The following is an 18,922-nucleotide window of genomic DNA, read 5'->3' as shown; positions in this document are numbered from 1 at the left end:
CCATCCCTGTAAGACCCACCATCCTTGTAACACCCACCATCCTTGTAAGACCCACCATCCTTGTAAGACCCACCATCCTTGTAACACCCACCATCCTTGTAACACCCACCATCCCTGTAAGACCCACCATCCTTGTAACACCCACCATCCTTGTAAGACCCACCATCCTTGTAACACCCACCATCCTTGTAACACCCACCATCCCTGTAAGACCCACCATCCTTGTAACACCCACCATCCTTGTAAGACCCACCATCCTTGTAACACCCACCATCCTTGTAAGACCCACCATCCTTGTAAGATCCACCATCCTTGTAAGATCCACCATCCTTGTAAGACCCACCATCCTTGTAACACCCACCATCCTTGTAAGATCCACCATCCTTGTAAGACCCACCATCCTTGTAACACCCACCATCCTTGTAAGACCCACCATCCTTGTAAGACCCACCATCCTTGTAAGATCCACCATCCTTGTAAGACCCACCATCCTTGTAAGATCCACCATCCTTGTAAGACCCACCATCCTTGTAACACCCACCATCCTTGTAAGATCCACCATCCTTGTAAGACCCACCATCCTTGTAACACCCACCATCCTTGTAAGACCCACCATCCTTGTAAGACCCACCATCCTTGTAAGACCCACCATCCTTGTAAGATCCACCATCCTTGTAAGACCCACCATCCTTGTAAGATCCACCATCCTTGTAAGACCCACCATCCTTGTAAGACCCACCATCCTTGTAAGATCCACCATCCTTGTAAGACCCACCATCCTTGTAACACCCACCATCCTTGTAAGACCCACCATCCTTGTAAGACCCACCATCCTTGTAAGAGCCACCATCCTTGTAAGACCCACCATCCTTGTAAGACCCACCATCCTTGTAAGACCCACCATCCTTGTAACACCCACCATCCTTGTAAGACCCACCATCCTTGTAAGACCCACCATCCTTGTAACACCCACCATCCTTGTAAGACCCACCATCCTTGTAAGACCCACCATCCTTGTAAGACCCACCATCCTTGTAAGACCCACCATCCTTGTAAGACCCACCATCCTTGTAAGACCCACCATCCTTGTAAGACCCACCATCCTTGTAAGACCCACCATCCTTGTAAGACCCACCATCCTTGTAAGACCCACCATCCTTGTAAGACCCACCATCCTTGTAAGACCCACCATCCTTGTAAGACCCACCATCCTTGTAAGACCCACCATCCTTGTAAGACCCACCATCCTTGTAAGACCCACCATCCTTGTAAGACCCACCATCCTTGTAAGACCCACCATCCTTGTAAGACCCACCATCCTTGTAAGACCCACCATCCTTGTAAGACCCACCATCCTTGTAAGACCCACCATCCTTGTAAGACCCACCATCCTTGTAAGACCCACCATCCTTGTAAGACCCACCATCCTTGTAAGACCCACCATCCTTGTAAGACCCACCATCCTTGTAAGACCCACCATCCTTGTAAGACCCACCATCCTTGTAAGACCCACCATCCTTGTAAGACCCACCATCCTTGTAAGACCCACCATCCTTGTAAGACCCACCATCCTTGTAAGACCCACCATCCTTGTAAGACCCACCATCCTTGTAAGACCCACCATCCTTGTAAGACCCACCATCCTTGTAAGACCCACCATCCTTGTAAGACCCACCATCCTTGTAAGACCCACCATCCTTGTAAGACCCAACATCTTCGTAAGACCCACCATCTTCGTAAGAACCACCATCTTCGTAAGACCCACCATCTTCGTAAGACCCACCATCCTTGTAAGACCCACCATCCTTGTAAGACCCACCATCCTTGTAACACCCACCATCCTTGTAAGACCCACCATCCTTGTAAGACCCACCATCCTTGTAAGACCCACCTTCCTTGTAAGACCCACCTTCCTTGTAAGACCCACCATCCTTGTAAGACCCACCATCCTTGTAACACCCACCATCCTTGTAAGACCCACCATCCTTGTAAGACCCACCATCCTTGTAAGACCCACCATCCTTGTAACACCCACCATCCTTGTAAGACCCACCATCCTTGTAAGACCCACCATCCTTGTAAGACCCACCATCCTTGTAAGACCCACCATCCTTGTAAGACCCACCATCCTTGTAAGACCCACCATCCTTGTAAGACCCACCATCCTTGTAACACCCACCATCCTTGTAAGACCCACCATCCTTGTAAGACCCACCATCCTTGTAAGACCCACCATCCTTGTAAGACCCACCATCCTTGTAAGACCCACCATCCTTGTAAGACCCACCATCCTTGTAAGACCCACCATCCTTGTAAGACCCACCATCCTTGTAAGACCCACCATCCTTGTAAGACCCACCATCCTTGTAAGACCCACCATCCTTGTAAGACCCACCATCCTTGTAAGACCCACCATCCTTGTAAGACCCACCATCCTTGTAAGACCCACCATCCTTGTAAGACCCACCATCCTTGTAAGACCCACCATCCTTGTAAGACCCACCATCCTTGTAAGACCCACCATCCTTGTAAGACCCACCATCCTTGTAAGACCCACCATCCTTGTAAGACCCACCATCCTTGTAAGACCCACCATCCTTGTAAGACCCACCATCCTTGTAAGACCCAACATCTTCGTAAGACCCACCATCTTCGTAAGACCCACCATCTTCGTAAGAACCACCATCTTCGTAAGACCCACCATCTTCGTAAGACCCACCATCCTTGTAAGACCCACCATCCTTGTAAGACCCACCATCCTTGTAACACCCACCATCCTTGTAAGACCCACCATCCTTGTAAGACCCACCATCCTTGTAAGACCCACCATCCTTGTAAGACCCACCATCCTTGTAAGACCCACCATCCTTGTAAGACCCACCATCCTTGTAAGACCCACCATCCTTGTAACACCCACCATCCTTGTAAGACCCACCATCCTTGTAAGACCCACCATCCTTGTAACACCCACCATCCTTGTAACACCCACCATCCTTGTAACACCCACCATCCTTGTAAGATCCACCATCCTTGTAAGACCCACCATCCTTGTAAGACCCACCATCCTTGTAAGACCCACCATCCTTCTAAGACCCACCATCCTTGTAACACCCACCATCCTTGTAAGACCCACCATCCTTGTAACACCCACCATCCTTGTAAGATCCACCATCCTTGTAAGACCCACCATCCTTGTAAGATCCACCATCCTTGTAAGACCCACCATCCTTGTAAGACCCACCATCCTTGTAAGACCCACCATCCTTGTAAGACTCACCATCCTTGTAAGACCCACCATCCTTGTAAGACCCACCATCCTTGTAAGACCCACCATCCTTGTAAGACCCACCATCCTTGTAAGACCCACCATCCTTGTAAGACCCACCATCCTTGTAAGATCCACCATCCTTGTAAGACCCACCACCCTTGTAAGATCCATCATCCTTGTAAGACCCACCATCCTTGTAAGACCCACCATCCTTGTAAGATCCATCATCCTTGTAACACCCACCATCCTTGTAAGACCCACCATCCTTGTAAGATCCACCATCCTTGTAAGACCCAAAATCCTTGCAAGACCCATCATCCTTGTGAGACCCACCATCCTTGTAAGACCCACCATCCTTGTAAGATCCACCATCCTTGTAAGACCCACCATCCTTGTAAGATCCACCATCCTTGTAAGACCCACCATCCTTGTAAGACCCACCATCCTTGTAAGACCCACCATCCTTGTAAGACCCACCATCCTTTTAAGACCCACCATCCTTGTAAGACCCATCATCCTTGTAAGACCCACCATCCTTGTAAGACCCACCATCCTTGTAAGACCCACCATCCTTGTAAGACCCACCATCCTTGTAAGGCCCACCATCCTTGTAAGACTCACCATCCTTGTAAGACCCACCATCCTTGTAATAACTCTCCTACCACCACCAGCCTACAGTGACGCTCTACACTTTCCTACCACCACCAGCCTACAGTGACGCCCTACACTCTCCTACCACCACCAGCCTACAGTGACGCCCTACACTCTACTACCACCACCAGCCTACAGTGACGCCCTAAACTCTACTACCACCACCAGCCTACAGTGACGACCTACACTCTAATACCACCACCACCAGTCTACAGTGACGACCTACACTCTACTACCACCACCAGCCTACAGTGACGACCTACACTCTACTACCACCACCAGCCTACAGTGACGCCCTACACTCTACTACCACCACCAGCCTACAGTGACGCCCTACACTCTACCACCACCACCAGCCTACAGTGACGCCCTACACCCTACTACCACCACCAGCCTACAGTGACGACCTACACTCTACCCCCACCACCAGCCTACAGTGACGACCTACACTCTACTACCACCACCAGCCTACAGTGACGACCTACACTCTACCACCACCAGCCTACAGTGACGACCTACACTCTACTACCACCACCAGCCTACAGTGACTCCCTACACTACAGTGACGACCTACACTCTACCACCAGCCTACACTGACGACCTACACTCTACTACCACCACCAGCCTACAGTGACGCCCTACACTCTACTACCACCACCAGCCTACAGTGACGACCTACACTCTACTACCACCACAAGCCTACAGTGACGACCTACACTCTACTACCACCACCAGCCTACAGTGACGACCTACACTCTACTACCACCACCAGCCTACAGTGACGACCTACACTCTACTACCACCACCAGCCTACAGTGACGACCTACACTCTACTACCACCACCAGCTTACAGTTACGACCTACACTCTACTACCACCACCAGCCTACAGTGACGACCTACACTCTACTACCACCACCAGCCTACAGTGACTCCCTACACTCTACCACCACCAGCCTACAGTGACGACCTACACTCTACTACCACCACCAGCCTACAGTGACGACCTACACTCTACTACCACCACCAGCCTACAGTGACGACCTACACTCTACTACCACCACCAGCCTACAGTGACGACCTACACTCTACTACCACCACCAGCCTACAGTGACGACCTACACTCTACCACCACCAGCCTACAGTGACGACCTACACTCTACTACCACCACCAGCCTACAGTGACTCCCTACACTCTACTACCACCACCAGCCTACAATGACGACCTACACTCTACTACCACCACCAGCCTACAGTGACGCCCTACACTCTACACTACAGTGACGCCCTACACTCTACTACCACCACCAGCCTACAGTGACGCCTACAGTGACGACCTACACTCTCCTACCACCACCAGCCTACAGTGACGCCCTACACTCTACCCCCACCACCAGCCTACAGTGACGCCCTACACTCTACTACCACCACCAGCCTACAGTGACAACCTACACTCTACTACCACCACCAGCCTACAGTGACGACCTACACTCTACTACCACCACCAGCCTACAGTGACGACCTACACTCTACTACCACCACCAGCCTACAGTGACGACCTACACTCTACTACCACCACCAGCCTACAGTGACGACCTACACTCTACTACCACCACCAGCCTACAGTGACGACCTACACTCTACTACCACCACCAGCCTACAGTGACGACCTACACTCTACTACCACCACGAGCCTACAGTGACGACCTACACTACACTCTACTACACTCTACCACCACCAGCCTACAGTGACGACCTACACTCTACTACACTCTACCACCAGCCTACATTGACGACCTACACTCTACTACCACCACCAGCCTACAGTGACGACCTACACTCTACTACCACCACCAGCCTACAGTGACGACCTACACTCTACCACCACCACCAGCCTACAGTGACGACCTACACTCTACTACCACCACCAGCCTACAGTGACGACCTACACTCTACTACCACCACCAGCCTACAGTGACGACCTACACTCTACTACCACCACCAGCCTACAGTGACGACCTACACTCTACTACCACCACCAGCCTACAGTGACGACCTACACTCTACTACCACCACCAGCCTACAGTGACGACCTACACTCTACTACCACCACCAGCCTACAGTGACGACCTACACTCTACTACCACCACCAGCCTACAGTGACGACCTACACTCTACACCACCAGTGACCTACAGTACGACCTACACTCTACTACCACCACCAGCCTACAGTGACGACCTACACTCTACTACCACCACCAGCCTACAGTGACGACCTACACTCTACTACCACCACCAGCCTACAGTGACGACCTACACTCTACTACCACCACCAGCCTACAGTGACGACCTACACTCTACTACCACCACCAGCCTACAGTGACGACCTACACTCTACTACCACCACCAGCCTACAGTGACGACCTACACTCTACTACCACCACCAGCCTACAGTGACGACCTACACTCTACTACCACCACCAGCCTACAGTGACGACCTACACTCTACTACCACCACCAGCCTACAGTGACGACCTACACTCTACTACCACCACCAGCCTACAGTGACGACCTACACTCTACTACCACCACCAGCCTACAGTGACGACCTACACTCTACTACCACCACCAGCCTACAGTGACGACCTACACTCTACTACCACCACCAGCCTACAGTGACGACCTACACTCTACTACCACCACCAGCCTACAGTGACGACCTACACTCTACTACCACCACCAGCCTACAGTGACGACCTACACTCTACTACCACCACCAGCCTACAGTGACGACCTACACTCTACTACCACCACCAGCCTACAGTGACGACCTACACTCTACTACCACCACCAGCCTACAGTGACGACCTACACTCTACTACCACCACCAGCCTACAGTGACGACCTACACTCTACTACCACCACCAGCCTACAGTGACGACCTACACTCTACTACCACCACCAGCCTACAGTGACGACCTACACTCTACTACCACCACCAGCCTACAGTGACGACCTACACTCTACTACCACCACCAGCCTACAGTGACGACCTACACTCTACTACCACCACCAGCCTACAGTGACGACCTACACTCTACTACCACCACCAGCCTACAGTGACGACCTACACTCTACTACCACCACCAGCCTACAGTGACGACCTACACTCTACTACCACCACCAGCCTACAGTGACGACCTACACTCTACTACCACCACCAGCCTACAGTACACTCTACTACCACCACCAGCCTACAGTGACGACCTACACTCTACTACCACCACCAGCCTACAGTGACGACCTACACTCTACTACCACCAGCCAGTGACCTACAGTGACGACCTACACTCTACTACCACCACCAGCCTACAGTGACGACCTACACTCTACTACCCCCACACGCCTACAGTGACGACCTACACTCTACTACCACCACCAGCCTACAGTGACGACCTACACTCTACTACCACCACCAGCCTACAGTGACGACCTACACTCTACTACCACCACCAGCCTACAGTGACGACCTACACTCTACTACCACCACCAGCCTACAGTGACGACCTACACTCTACCACCACCACCAGCCTACAGTGACGACCTACACTCTACTACCACCACAGTCTAGCAGCCTACAGTGACGACCTACACTCTACTACCACCACCAGCCTACAGTGACGACCTACACTCTACTACCACCACCAGCCTACAGTGACGACCTACACTCTACTACCACCACCAGCCTACAGTGACGACCTACACTCTACTACCACCACCAGCCTACAGTGACGACCTACACTCTACTACCACCACAAGCAGTGACGACCTACAGTACAGTGACGACCTACACTCTACTACCACCACCAGCCTACAGTGACGACCTACACTCTACTACCACCACCAGCCTACAGTGACGACCTACACTCTACTACCACCACCAGCCTACAGTGACGACCTACACTCTACTACCACCACCAGCCTACAGTGACGACCTACACTCTACTACCACCACCAGCCTACAGTGACGACCTACACTCTACTACCACCACCAGCCTACAGTGACGACCTACACTCTACTACCACCACCAGCCTACAGTGACGACCTACACTCTACTACCACCACCAGCCTACAGTGACGACCTACACTCTACTACCACCACCAGCCTACAGTGACGACCTACACTCTACTACCACCACCAGCCTACAGTGACGACCTACACTCTACTACCACCACCAGCCTACAGTGACGACCTACACTCTACTACCACCACCAGCCTACAGTGACGACCTACACTCTACCACCACCACCAGCCTACAGTGACGACCTACACTCTACTACCACCACCAGCCTACAGTGACGACCTACACTCTACTACCACCACCAGCACAGTGACGACCTACACTCTACTACCACCACCAGCCTACAGTGACGACCTACACTCTACTACCACCACCAGCCTACAGTGACGACCTACACTCTACTACCACCACCAGCCTACAGTGACGACCTACACTCTACTACCACCACCAGCCTACAGTGACGACCTACACTCTACTACCACCACCAGCCTACAGTGACGACCTACACTCTACTACCACCACCAGCCTACAGTGACGACCTACACTCTACTACCACCACGAGCCTACAGTGACGACCTACACTCTACTACCACCACCAGCCTACAGTGACGACCTACACTCTACTACAGTGACGACACACTCTACTACCACCACCAGCCTACAGTGACGACCTACACTCTACTACCACCACCAGCCTACAGTGACGACCTACACTCTACTACCACCACCAGCCTACAGTGACGACCTACACTCTACTACCACCACCAGCCTACAGTGACGACCTACACTCTACTACCACCACCAGCCTACAGTGACGACCTACACTCTACTACCACCACCAGCCTACAGTGACGACCTACACTCTACTACCACCACGAGCCTACAGTGACGACCTACACTCTACTACCACCACCACCACCTACACTCCACTCCCACCACCAGCCTACAGTGACGACCTACACTCTACTACCACCACCAGCCTACAGTGACGACCTACACTCTACTACCACCACCAGCCTACAGTGACGACCTACACTCTACTACCACCACCAGCCTACAGTGACGACCTACACTCTACTACCACCATCAGTCTACAGTGACGACCTACACTCTACTACCACCACCAGCCTACAGTGACGACCTACACTCTACCACCACCACCAGCCTACAGTGACGACCTACACTCTACTACCACCACAAGCCTACAGTGACGACCTACACTCTACTACCACCACCAGCCTACAGTGACGACCTACACTCTACCACCACCACCAGCCTACAGTGACGACCTACACTCTACTACCACCACCAGCCTACAGTGACGACCTACACTCTACCACCACCAGCCTACAGTGACGACCTACACTCTACCACCACCACCAGCCTACAGTGACGACCTACACTCTACTACCACCACCAGTCTACAGTGACGACCTACACTCTACTACCACCACCAGCCTACAGTGACGACCTACACTCTACTACCACCATCAGTCTACAGTGACGACCTACACTCTACTACCACCACGAGCCTACAGTGACGACCTACACTCTACCACCACCACCAGCCTACAGTGACGACCTACACTCTACCACCACCACCAGCCTACAGTGACGACCTACACTCTACCACCACCACCAGCCTACAGTGACGACCTACACTCTACTACCACCACCAGCCTACAGTGACGACCTACACTCTACCACCACCACCAGCCTACAGTGACGACCTACACTCTACCACCACCACCAGCCTACAGTGACGACCTACACTCTACCACCACCACCAGCCTACAGTGACGACCTACACTCTACTACCACCACCAGCCTACAGTGACGACCTACACTCTACCACCACCACCAGCCTACAGTGACGACCTACACTCTACCACCACCACCAGCCTACAGTGACGACCTACACTCTACCACCACCACCAGCCTACAGTGACGACCTACACTCTACCACCACCACCAGCCTACAGTGACGACCTACACTCTACTACCACCACCAGCCTACAGTGACGACCTACACTCTACTACCACCACCAGCCTACAGTGACGACCTACACTCTACTACCACCATCAGCCTACAGTGACGACCTACACTCTACTACCACCATCAGCCTACAGTGACGACCTACACTCTACTACTACCACCAGCCTACAGTGACGACCTACACTCTACTACCACCACCAGCCTACAGTGACGACCTACACTCTACTACCACCACCAGCCTACAGTGACGACCTACACTCTACTACCACCACGAGCCTACAGTGACGACCTACACTCTACTACCACCACCAGCCTACAGTGACGACCTACACTCTACTACCACCACGAGCCTACAGTGACGACCTACACTCTACTACCACCACCAGCCTACAGTGACGACCTACACTCTACTACCACCACGAGCCTACAGTGACGACCTACACTCTACTACCACCACCAGCCTACAGTGACGACCTACACTCTACTACCACCACGAGCCTACAGTGACGACCTACACTCTACTACCACCACCAGCCTACAGTGACGACCTACACTCTACTACCACCATCAGCCTACAGTGACGACCTACACTCTACTACTACCACCAGCCTACAGTGACGACCTACACTCTACTACCACCACGAGCCTACAGTGACGACCTACACTCTACTACCACCACCAGCCTACAGTGACGACCTACACTCTCATATTTCAAGATAATTCTTCATTTAACAATCTACAAAAGAGTTATAAGTTTCATGCAAAAATATAGTCAAAATATTCTTTGGAATCGGAATGTAAAAAAAGTAAACAGGAAAAATCATAGATGAGGAGGAACGAAGAACCACTTGATCAATTATTAATTTTCAAGAATTGCAGTTGGACGTATTTTCAAATTCTCCTCCTGACCACTTGAACACCACTATAATTAATGAGTAATTTGTTCGTTATCTGTTCATGGGCTTTATAATAAAAATACTGTGAACACGGCTATGATAGTCTTATTTTTTTTTTTAGATTGTGCTGAACTGTCTCGGGTTGTTAACAATTACATTATATTGTAATTCGAAATCACTTTTGTAAATCTTTAATTTATGTAGCCTGTAAAGCTGCATTCTATTTATTGCGGCAGTAGTTACAAAGTTAGTTTGCACATAAGCAACAGCACCTACCATTATTTACAAAGTCAATATAATTTTATGCCCCATTTTTTTGTACGCCAAAATATTACGAAGGAAAGAAACTAAGTTATGTAGTTTAATCATTACTTAAGGGATAGACTTCCTTCCATTTTAGGGAAAGGGGAAGGTCTGCTAGAATGTAAATAAAATTCAAAATTAAGCCCTACCCAGCGACGAATTTCTGGTAAGAAGCTTCGCTTATCTCGAAAGTTTTTTAAGTGCCTTTGAAGCGCTGGTGTTCGGTCATTCAAGATTATGTGGCAGGCAATCTATCACCACTATGGCGCTCCTCCTCGCTTAAATAAGCCAACATAGTAAATTCTACATGGCAAGTGACAAGTTTGTAGTGATGTGATTGAAGTGTGTCACTGTGCAAGTACATGGTAAATATACAGCGTCTCACATGACACCCTCGTCAACACAGTAAGGAAAGTAACTTAAGCTCCTCGAATTAACCGGCTTTGACTGATTAAAAAAATGGAACTAAAGCCCAACCGAATAAAAAGGACAACATATAGACTCCTCCTCCAATAAATGGGGAGCTTTATATATAAATACACCATCTATAAAGAGTACACTAGATCGATGCAAATAATTCTGAAGTGACATGGGCGTGGACGAGAGAAGGGCGATGGAAGGACAGTAGAAAGACTATGTGCGAATTAAAACAAAGAATATTTTACCAAACATTTGGGTACGAGCTACGATGAGGTATAATAAACAGAAGGTCAGCAGTAGTTTTATACAAGCAAAGCACGCCCAAGCGGCCTTCTATGGAGAATTTGACTGTATTACATTATACCTGACTACAGAGCGCAGCGTGCGGCGGACATGAGTGGTGGTAGTTGTGGTAGTGGTGGTAGCTGCGGCTGCTGATGCTGCTGTAGTGGTTGTGGTGGGAAGCTGATTTGACCATCCCCCTCTCCAAGTCTTCTTACCTAAGCCTCGATTATTATTGCTGCTGACACCACTACCGCCTTGACTGTTGTTGTTGGTGTTGTTGCCGGTGATGGTGTTGCTGGAGGTGTTGTTAGCTGTGTTGGCGCTGCTGATGCCGAGGCTATTAATTATATTGTTATTGTTGTTATTATAAAACCTACGGAGCTTCTTTCTCTGTCGGTTACGTCTATTGCGCCAGTTTCTACGGGCGTAGTGGCCGAGACTGAGAGCTGGTGAGCGCGGGTGGTGGAGTGGGTGTAGAGGGGCGGGCGTAGTGGGCGCGGGCACTAGGGCAGCAGGAGGAGGGGCGGCGGTGGCCAGCTTGTGCAGGAGTGCTGTGTGCTGTGCTAGTAAGGATGCCACCAGCTCCTCCCAGGGACTCTTTAATTCACTACCGCCCACCCAACCTGTGGGCGCCGCCATGCCGCCCAAACCCGTCCTCCTGGTACCTCCGACGGCTTCTTAAGAAGATGAGAAGTGGTGACAAGACTTCGGGAGTAATGTACGAGGAATTTATCTTTTGTCTGACTCAGTGCCAGTCACAGGTCATCATTGCGTGACTATCTTTGCAGAGACCCACACGTGTGATAGTGAGTGTGAGAACATGACCACGTGCGGCTAATGAACCTACGTGTCCCCTAGAACGTGGTGGGTGACGGCGTAAGTCACAAACGTGACTTAACACTAAAACTTGTTAACTTAATGTCCCAAATGAGGGAGGGAAGGCTACCAATGGAAGACTTGGTTGTGCTGGTACCAGCGAGAACTTATCCTACATCACATTTATGGAAGACTTGGTTGTGGGTACGTGGCGGAGGTTACATGGTGGATGTGGGTGTGGGTGTGGGGGAGGGCGGAGGCTGAGGACACACAAGTATGGTGGGGGTGGTGGGGATCACCTCACACCTGCCCCTCACCGGCCTCACCGTCCACCTCACACTCATGCCTCACACCTCACACCTCAGAATACACACTGACCCGCCGCCGCTGCCCTCTACTGCGGGCCCGCCCTGTCCATCGCTCCCTCAACCTTTACACTCATCTTGTATCCGCTTATGACTACTACTGAGATCACTCTCACCACCACAGGCAAAAGCACCAGTAGTAGGAGTACCGCAGGACTTAAGGTAATCTGACTGATGGCCACGACGGATATCGTCCACTTCACGAGTTTGTCCTCACTACCAACCAATCAGGCGGCTTCTACGGTATAGAGGGAGCGAGGGCGTGTAGAGGAGGGCGGGCGTGTAGGGGCGTGCGGGCGTCCGTCGGGAAAGGACGCAGGGGGGCGACTGTGGCGAGGTATTATCGCACCCGCTGCTCTCCGCCCCCTGGCGGGCCGGGCTCTCGGCTTCATAATCAATAGTGGCAGCCTCACGCATCTCCCTCGCCACCAGTAACATCCTCGCCCTCTACGTCCTTCCACCTTAACTACCAGCTTGCTCCAGGCCGCTTACCCTCGCCCACACTCCTCTAACATCACCAAACATGTTGGGTACGAGTCGGGCACACCACTACTAACCCACCTCCCAGAATCCCCTCCTTGTCGGGGATGCTCACCACCCGCGCCTCCATAACCCCCCTGGGAGACTCCCTTCTCAGCCTGTCGAGCACAATAGACCAGCAAATCTGGTGCGGGAAGGCACCTCTTGCCCCACACGCACTCACCTTATACTTCTTCCTTTATAACACCACACACACACACACACACACACACACACACACACACACAAACACACACACACATACACACACACACACACACACACAAACACACACAAACACACACACACACAAACACACACACACAAACACACACACACACACACACACACACACAAACACACACACACACACACACACACACACACACACAAACACACACACACACACACACACACACACACACACACAAACACACACACACACACACACACACACACACACACACACACAAACACACACACAAACACACACACACACACACACACACAAACACACACACACACACACACACCTGTACACAGATCAAAACATGAACACACACACACACACACACACACACACACACACACCTGTACACAGATCAAAACATGAACACACACACACACCTGTACACGTGGCGAGGTGTCAGAGTGGGCACCTGTGACCAGCGGGGTCCCACAGGGGTCAGTCCTAGGACCAGTGCTGTTTCTGGTATTTGTGAACGACATGACGGAAGGAATAGACTCTGAGGTGTCCCTGTTTGCAGATGACGTGAAGTTGATGAGAAGAATTCACTCGATCGAAGACCAGGCAGAACTACAAAGGGATCTGGACAGGCTGCAGACCTGGTCCAGCAATTGGCTCCTGGAGTTCAATCCCACCAAGTGCAAAGTCATGAAGATTGGGGAAGGGCAAAGAAGACCGCAGACGGAGTACAGTCTAGGGGGCCAGAGACTACAAACCTCACTCAAGGAAAAAGATCTTGGGGTGAGTATAACACCAGGCACATCTCCTGAAGCGCACATCAACCAAATAACTGCTGCAGCATATGGGCGCCTGGCAAACCTCAGAACAGCATTCCGACATCTTAATAAGGAATCGTTCAGGACCCTGTACACCGTGTACGTTAGGCCCATATTGGAGTATGCGGCACCAGTTTGGAACCCACACCTAGCCAAGCACGTAAAGAAACTAGAGAAAGTGCAAAGGTTTGCAACAAGACTAGGGAGAGGTTAAGGGAAATCAACCTGACGACACTGGAGGACAGGAGAGATAGGGGGGACATGATAACGATATACAAAATACTGAGAGGAATTGACAAGGTGGACAAAGACAGGATGTTCCAGAGATTGGACACAGTAACAAGGGGACACAGTTGGAAGCTGAAGACACAGATGAATCACAGGGATGTTAGGAAGTATTTCTTCAGCCACAGAGTAGTCAGTAAGTGGAATAGTTTGGGAAGCGATGTAGTGGAGGCAGGATCCATACATAGCTTTAAGCAGAGGTATGATAAAGCTCACGGCTCAGGGAGAGTGACCTAGTAGCGATCAGTGAAGAGGCGGGGCCAGGAGCTCGGACTCGACCCCCGCAACCTCAACTAGGTGAGTACACACACACACACACACACACACACACACACACACACACCTGTACATAGATCAAAACGAACACACACACACCTGTACAGAGATCAAAACATGAACACCCACACCTGTACACAGACCAAAACATGAACACACACACAAACACCTGTACACAGACCAAAACATGAACACACACACCTGTACACAGACCAAAACATGAACACACACACACCTGTAAACAGACAAAAACATGAACACACACACCTGTACTAAGACCAAAACATGAACACACACCTGTACACAGACCAAAACATGAACACACACACACACCTGTAAACAGACCAAAACATGAACACACACACCTGTACTAAGACCAAAACATGAACACACACACCTGTACACAGACCAAAGCATGAGCACACACCTGTACACACTCCAAAACGTCAACACACACACACCTGTACATAGGCCAAGCATGAACACACACACATACACCTGTACAAAGACCAAACCATGAGCACACACCTGTACACAGGCCAAACATGAACACACACACACACACACACCTGTACACACACCAAAACATGAACATACACACACCTGTACACAGGCCAAACATGAACACACACACACCTGTACACACACCAAAACATGAACATACACACACCTGTACACAGGCCAAACATGAACACACACACACCTGTACACACACCAAAACATGAACATACACACACCTATACACAGGCCAAACATGAACACACACACACACACACACACACACACACACACACACCTGTACACACACCAAACCATGAACACACACACACACCTGTACAAAGGCCAAACATGAACACACACACGCCTGTACACACACCAAAACATGAACACACACACACCTGTACACAGGCCAAACATGAACACACACACACACACACACACACACACACACCTGTACACAAACCAAGACATGAACATACACACACCTTTACACAGACCAAAACATGAACACACACACACACACACACACACACACACACCTGTACACATACAGTAGTTACTGTGGAGTCCTCGTCCTAAAACAAAGAATGTAGATGAGATACTGTAGAATCTAAAGGAACGCTACAAAATGGCTCCCAAATTAAAACCAAACAAAAAAAATGTTACGAAGGATTTGAAAACATTAAAATGGAACTGTCTGTCCATACGAGGAAAAGAGGAGACATGGTAACCACATACAAGATTACTAAAAGAGGAGACATGGTAACCACATACAAGATTACTAAAAGAGGAGACATGGTAACCACATACAAGATTACTAAAAGAGGAGACATGGTAACCACATACAAGATTATAAAAGAGGAGACATGGTAACCACATACAAGATTATAAAAGAGGAGACATGGTAACCACATACAAGATTATAAAAGAGGAGACATGGTAACCACATACAAGATTATAAAAGAGGAGACATGGTAACCACATACAAGATTATAAAAGAGGAGACATGGTAACCACATACAAGATTATAAAAGAGGAGACATGGTAACCACATACAAGATTATAAAAGAGGAGACATGGTAACCACATACAAGATTATAAAAGAGGAGACATGGTAACCACATACAAGATTATAAAAGAGAGAAAGAAAAAGATGATTTCATAGCACCATTTAATACGAAAAAAAGAGGACACAACTGTGAAAAAGAACAAATGGTGTAGGAAAAAAACGATAAAGGTATCTAAGAGGAGGTGGAAGATGTTGATAAGAAAATTCTGGATGAGTAAGAGACATGTGCAACACTTGGGTAACTTTTACTGCGGAAACTTTCTACCGGCACACTGTACTTCTTCACTAGAATACACACATGACTGAATTCCACTGAGGAAGCCTATGTAGGCGAAACATTCCACCAATAAAAATACCCAAGTGCTGCACGTCTCTCAATCTACTTGTCGGCATTTCCATTCAATCTACTTGTCGGCATTTCCATTCAATCTACTTGTCGGCATTTCCATAATTATAAAAAAAATATATACAAAAAATATACGACAAATTAAAGCGAAGGCAGGAGAGGAGCAGAACACTGCTGGTGTAGCTAGACCCGGGTGAGTTATCTGACACTCGGTGTGACGGAGAGGTGATTCCCGGGTAGTGCGGGACGTACAGTCAAGTCTCCGTACACCTGCTGCATGTCTTCATTACAAGGTACCTGGTAATGTAGATGTCTGACCTGTGCTCACACCTCTACAACACAATTGTCCTCAAAGATTTGTTAAGTTATTCCATAAATTAAGGAAAGATCGTAGACTTCACCTTACGAAACAGACATAGCAAACACGACAGTAATTATGGACAAGGTAGATTATAGTGGAAAAATTAATGTTATTAGAAGACGAGGGAACTTACGTGCCTCTTAATCTACTCTTTTTGGAGGCATCATTTTAACGGATCTTCAAATATAAATGCGAATGTAAATAATAATAATAATAATAATAATAATAATAATAATAATAATAATAATAATAATAATAAAGACACTAAGAACAGCACTGCCCTATAAAGAGGTAATCATACACAAACCCATAAAACACATGTCACAGAAACGACTCTGTGGTAGCTGCTGGCCGCCGTAATACCCGATCATCCCTTACCATTTGTTTGTCTCACACCACCTCCCTCCCAACCAACCTTCCATCCAACCTACCCCCTGCTGGGAAGTGGTGGCGGTGATGGTGTGTGGTGTGTGGGTGGATGGTGTGGTGTGATGGTGGTGTGTGATGGTGGTGTGTGGTGGTGGTGTGTGGTAGTGGTGTGTGGTGGTAGTGGTGTGTGGTGGTGTGTGGTGGTGGTGGTGTGTAGTGGTGTGTGGTGGTGGTGTGTGGCGGTGGTGTGTGGTGGTGTGTGGTGGTGGTGTGTGGTGGTGGTGTGTGGTGGTGGTGTGTGGTGGTGTGTGGTGGTGGTGTGTGGTGGTGGTGTGTGGTGGTGGTGTGTGGTGGTGGTGTGTGGTAGTGTATGGTGGAGGTGCGTGGAGTGTGGTGTGAGGTGGTGTGGTGCGTGGTGTGAGGTAGTGTGGTGTGGTGGTGTGATGTGTGGTGGAGTGGTAGTATATGGCAGTGTGGTGGTGTGTGGTAATGTGGTGTGTAGTGGTGTGGTGGTGTGTGGTGCGTGGTAGTGTGGTATGTGGTGGTGTGTAGTGGTGTTTAGTGGTGTGGTGGAGTGGTGTGTGGTGCGTGGTGGTGTGGTGTGTGGTGGTGGTGTGGTGTGTGGTGGTTTGGTGGTATGTTGGTGGTGTATTGGTGATATGGTGTGGTGTGGTGCTGTGGTGCTGTGGTGTGTGGTGCTGTGGTGTGTGGTGGTGGTGTGGTGTGGATGTGGTGTGTGGTGGTGGTGGTGTGGATGTGGTGTGTGGTGGTGTGTGTGGTGGTGTGGTGTGTGGTGATGTGTGGTGGTGGTGTGGTGTATGGTGTGGTGGTGTGATGTGGTGTGTGGTGTGATGTGGTGTGTAGTGGTGGTGTGGTGGTGGTGTGGTGGTGGTGTGGTGGTGGTGTGTGGTGTGGAGGTGGTATGGTGTGGTGAATGGTGTGGTGGTGGTGAGGTGTGTGGTGGCGTGGTGTGTGGTGTGGTGTGTGGTGGTGTGGTGTGTGGTGGTGTATGGTGTGGTGTGTGGTGTATGGTGTGGTGGTAGCGTGGTGCTGATGTGGTTTATGGTGTGGTGGTGTGGTGGTGGTGTGGTG

General features: G+C 49.9%; 1 protein-coding gene across 4 annotated transcripts in view; it reads right to left on the bottom strand.

The window, feature by feature from the left end:
• Positions 1–18,922, bottom strand: part of LOC128686058 (SRRM2 protein homolog rsr-2) — a 350,784-nt gene that overhangs the window by 121,579 nt on the left and 210,283 nt on the right. Inside the window, exon 1 of one of the 4 annotated variants that reach the window (XM_070083985.1) lies at positions 11,980–13,430. The exons of the other annotated variants lie outside the window; for them this stretch is intronic. Within the exon in view, the coding sequence (XP_069940086.1) occupies positions 11,980–12,539 (560 nt within the window). The 5' untranslated portion in view covers positions 12,540–13,430. Of the gene's footprint in view, positions 1–11,979; positions 13,431–18,922 lie in introns of those variants that run through there. 4 annotated transcript variants of the gene reach the window in all.

The sequence above is a fragment of the Cherax quadricarinatus genome, chromosome 1 (genome assembly GCF_038502225.1).
Source record: "Cherax quadricarinatus isolate ZL_2023a chromosome 1, ASM3850222v1, whole genome shotgun sequence".
In the NCBI taxonomy this organism is placed as follows: Eukaryota; Metazoa; Arthropoda; class Malacostraca; order Decapoda; family Parastacidae; genus Cherax; species Cherax quadricarinatus.
This window is presented reverse-complemented; position numbering and strand designations above follow the sequence as displayed.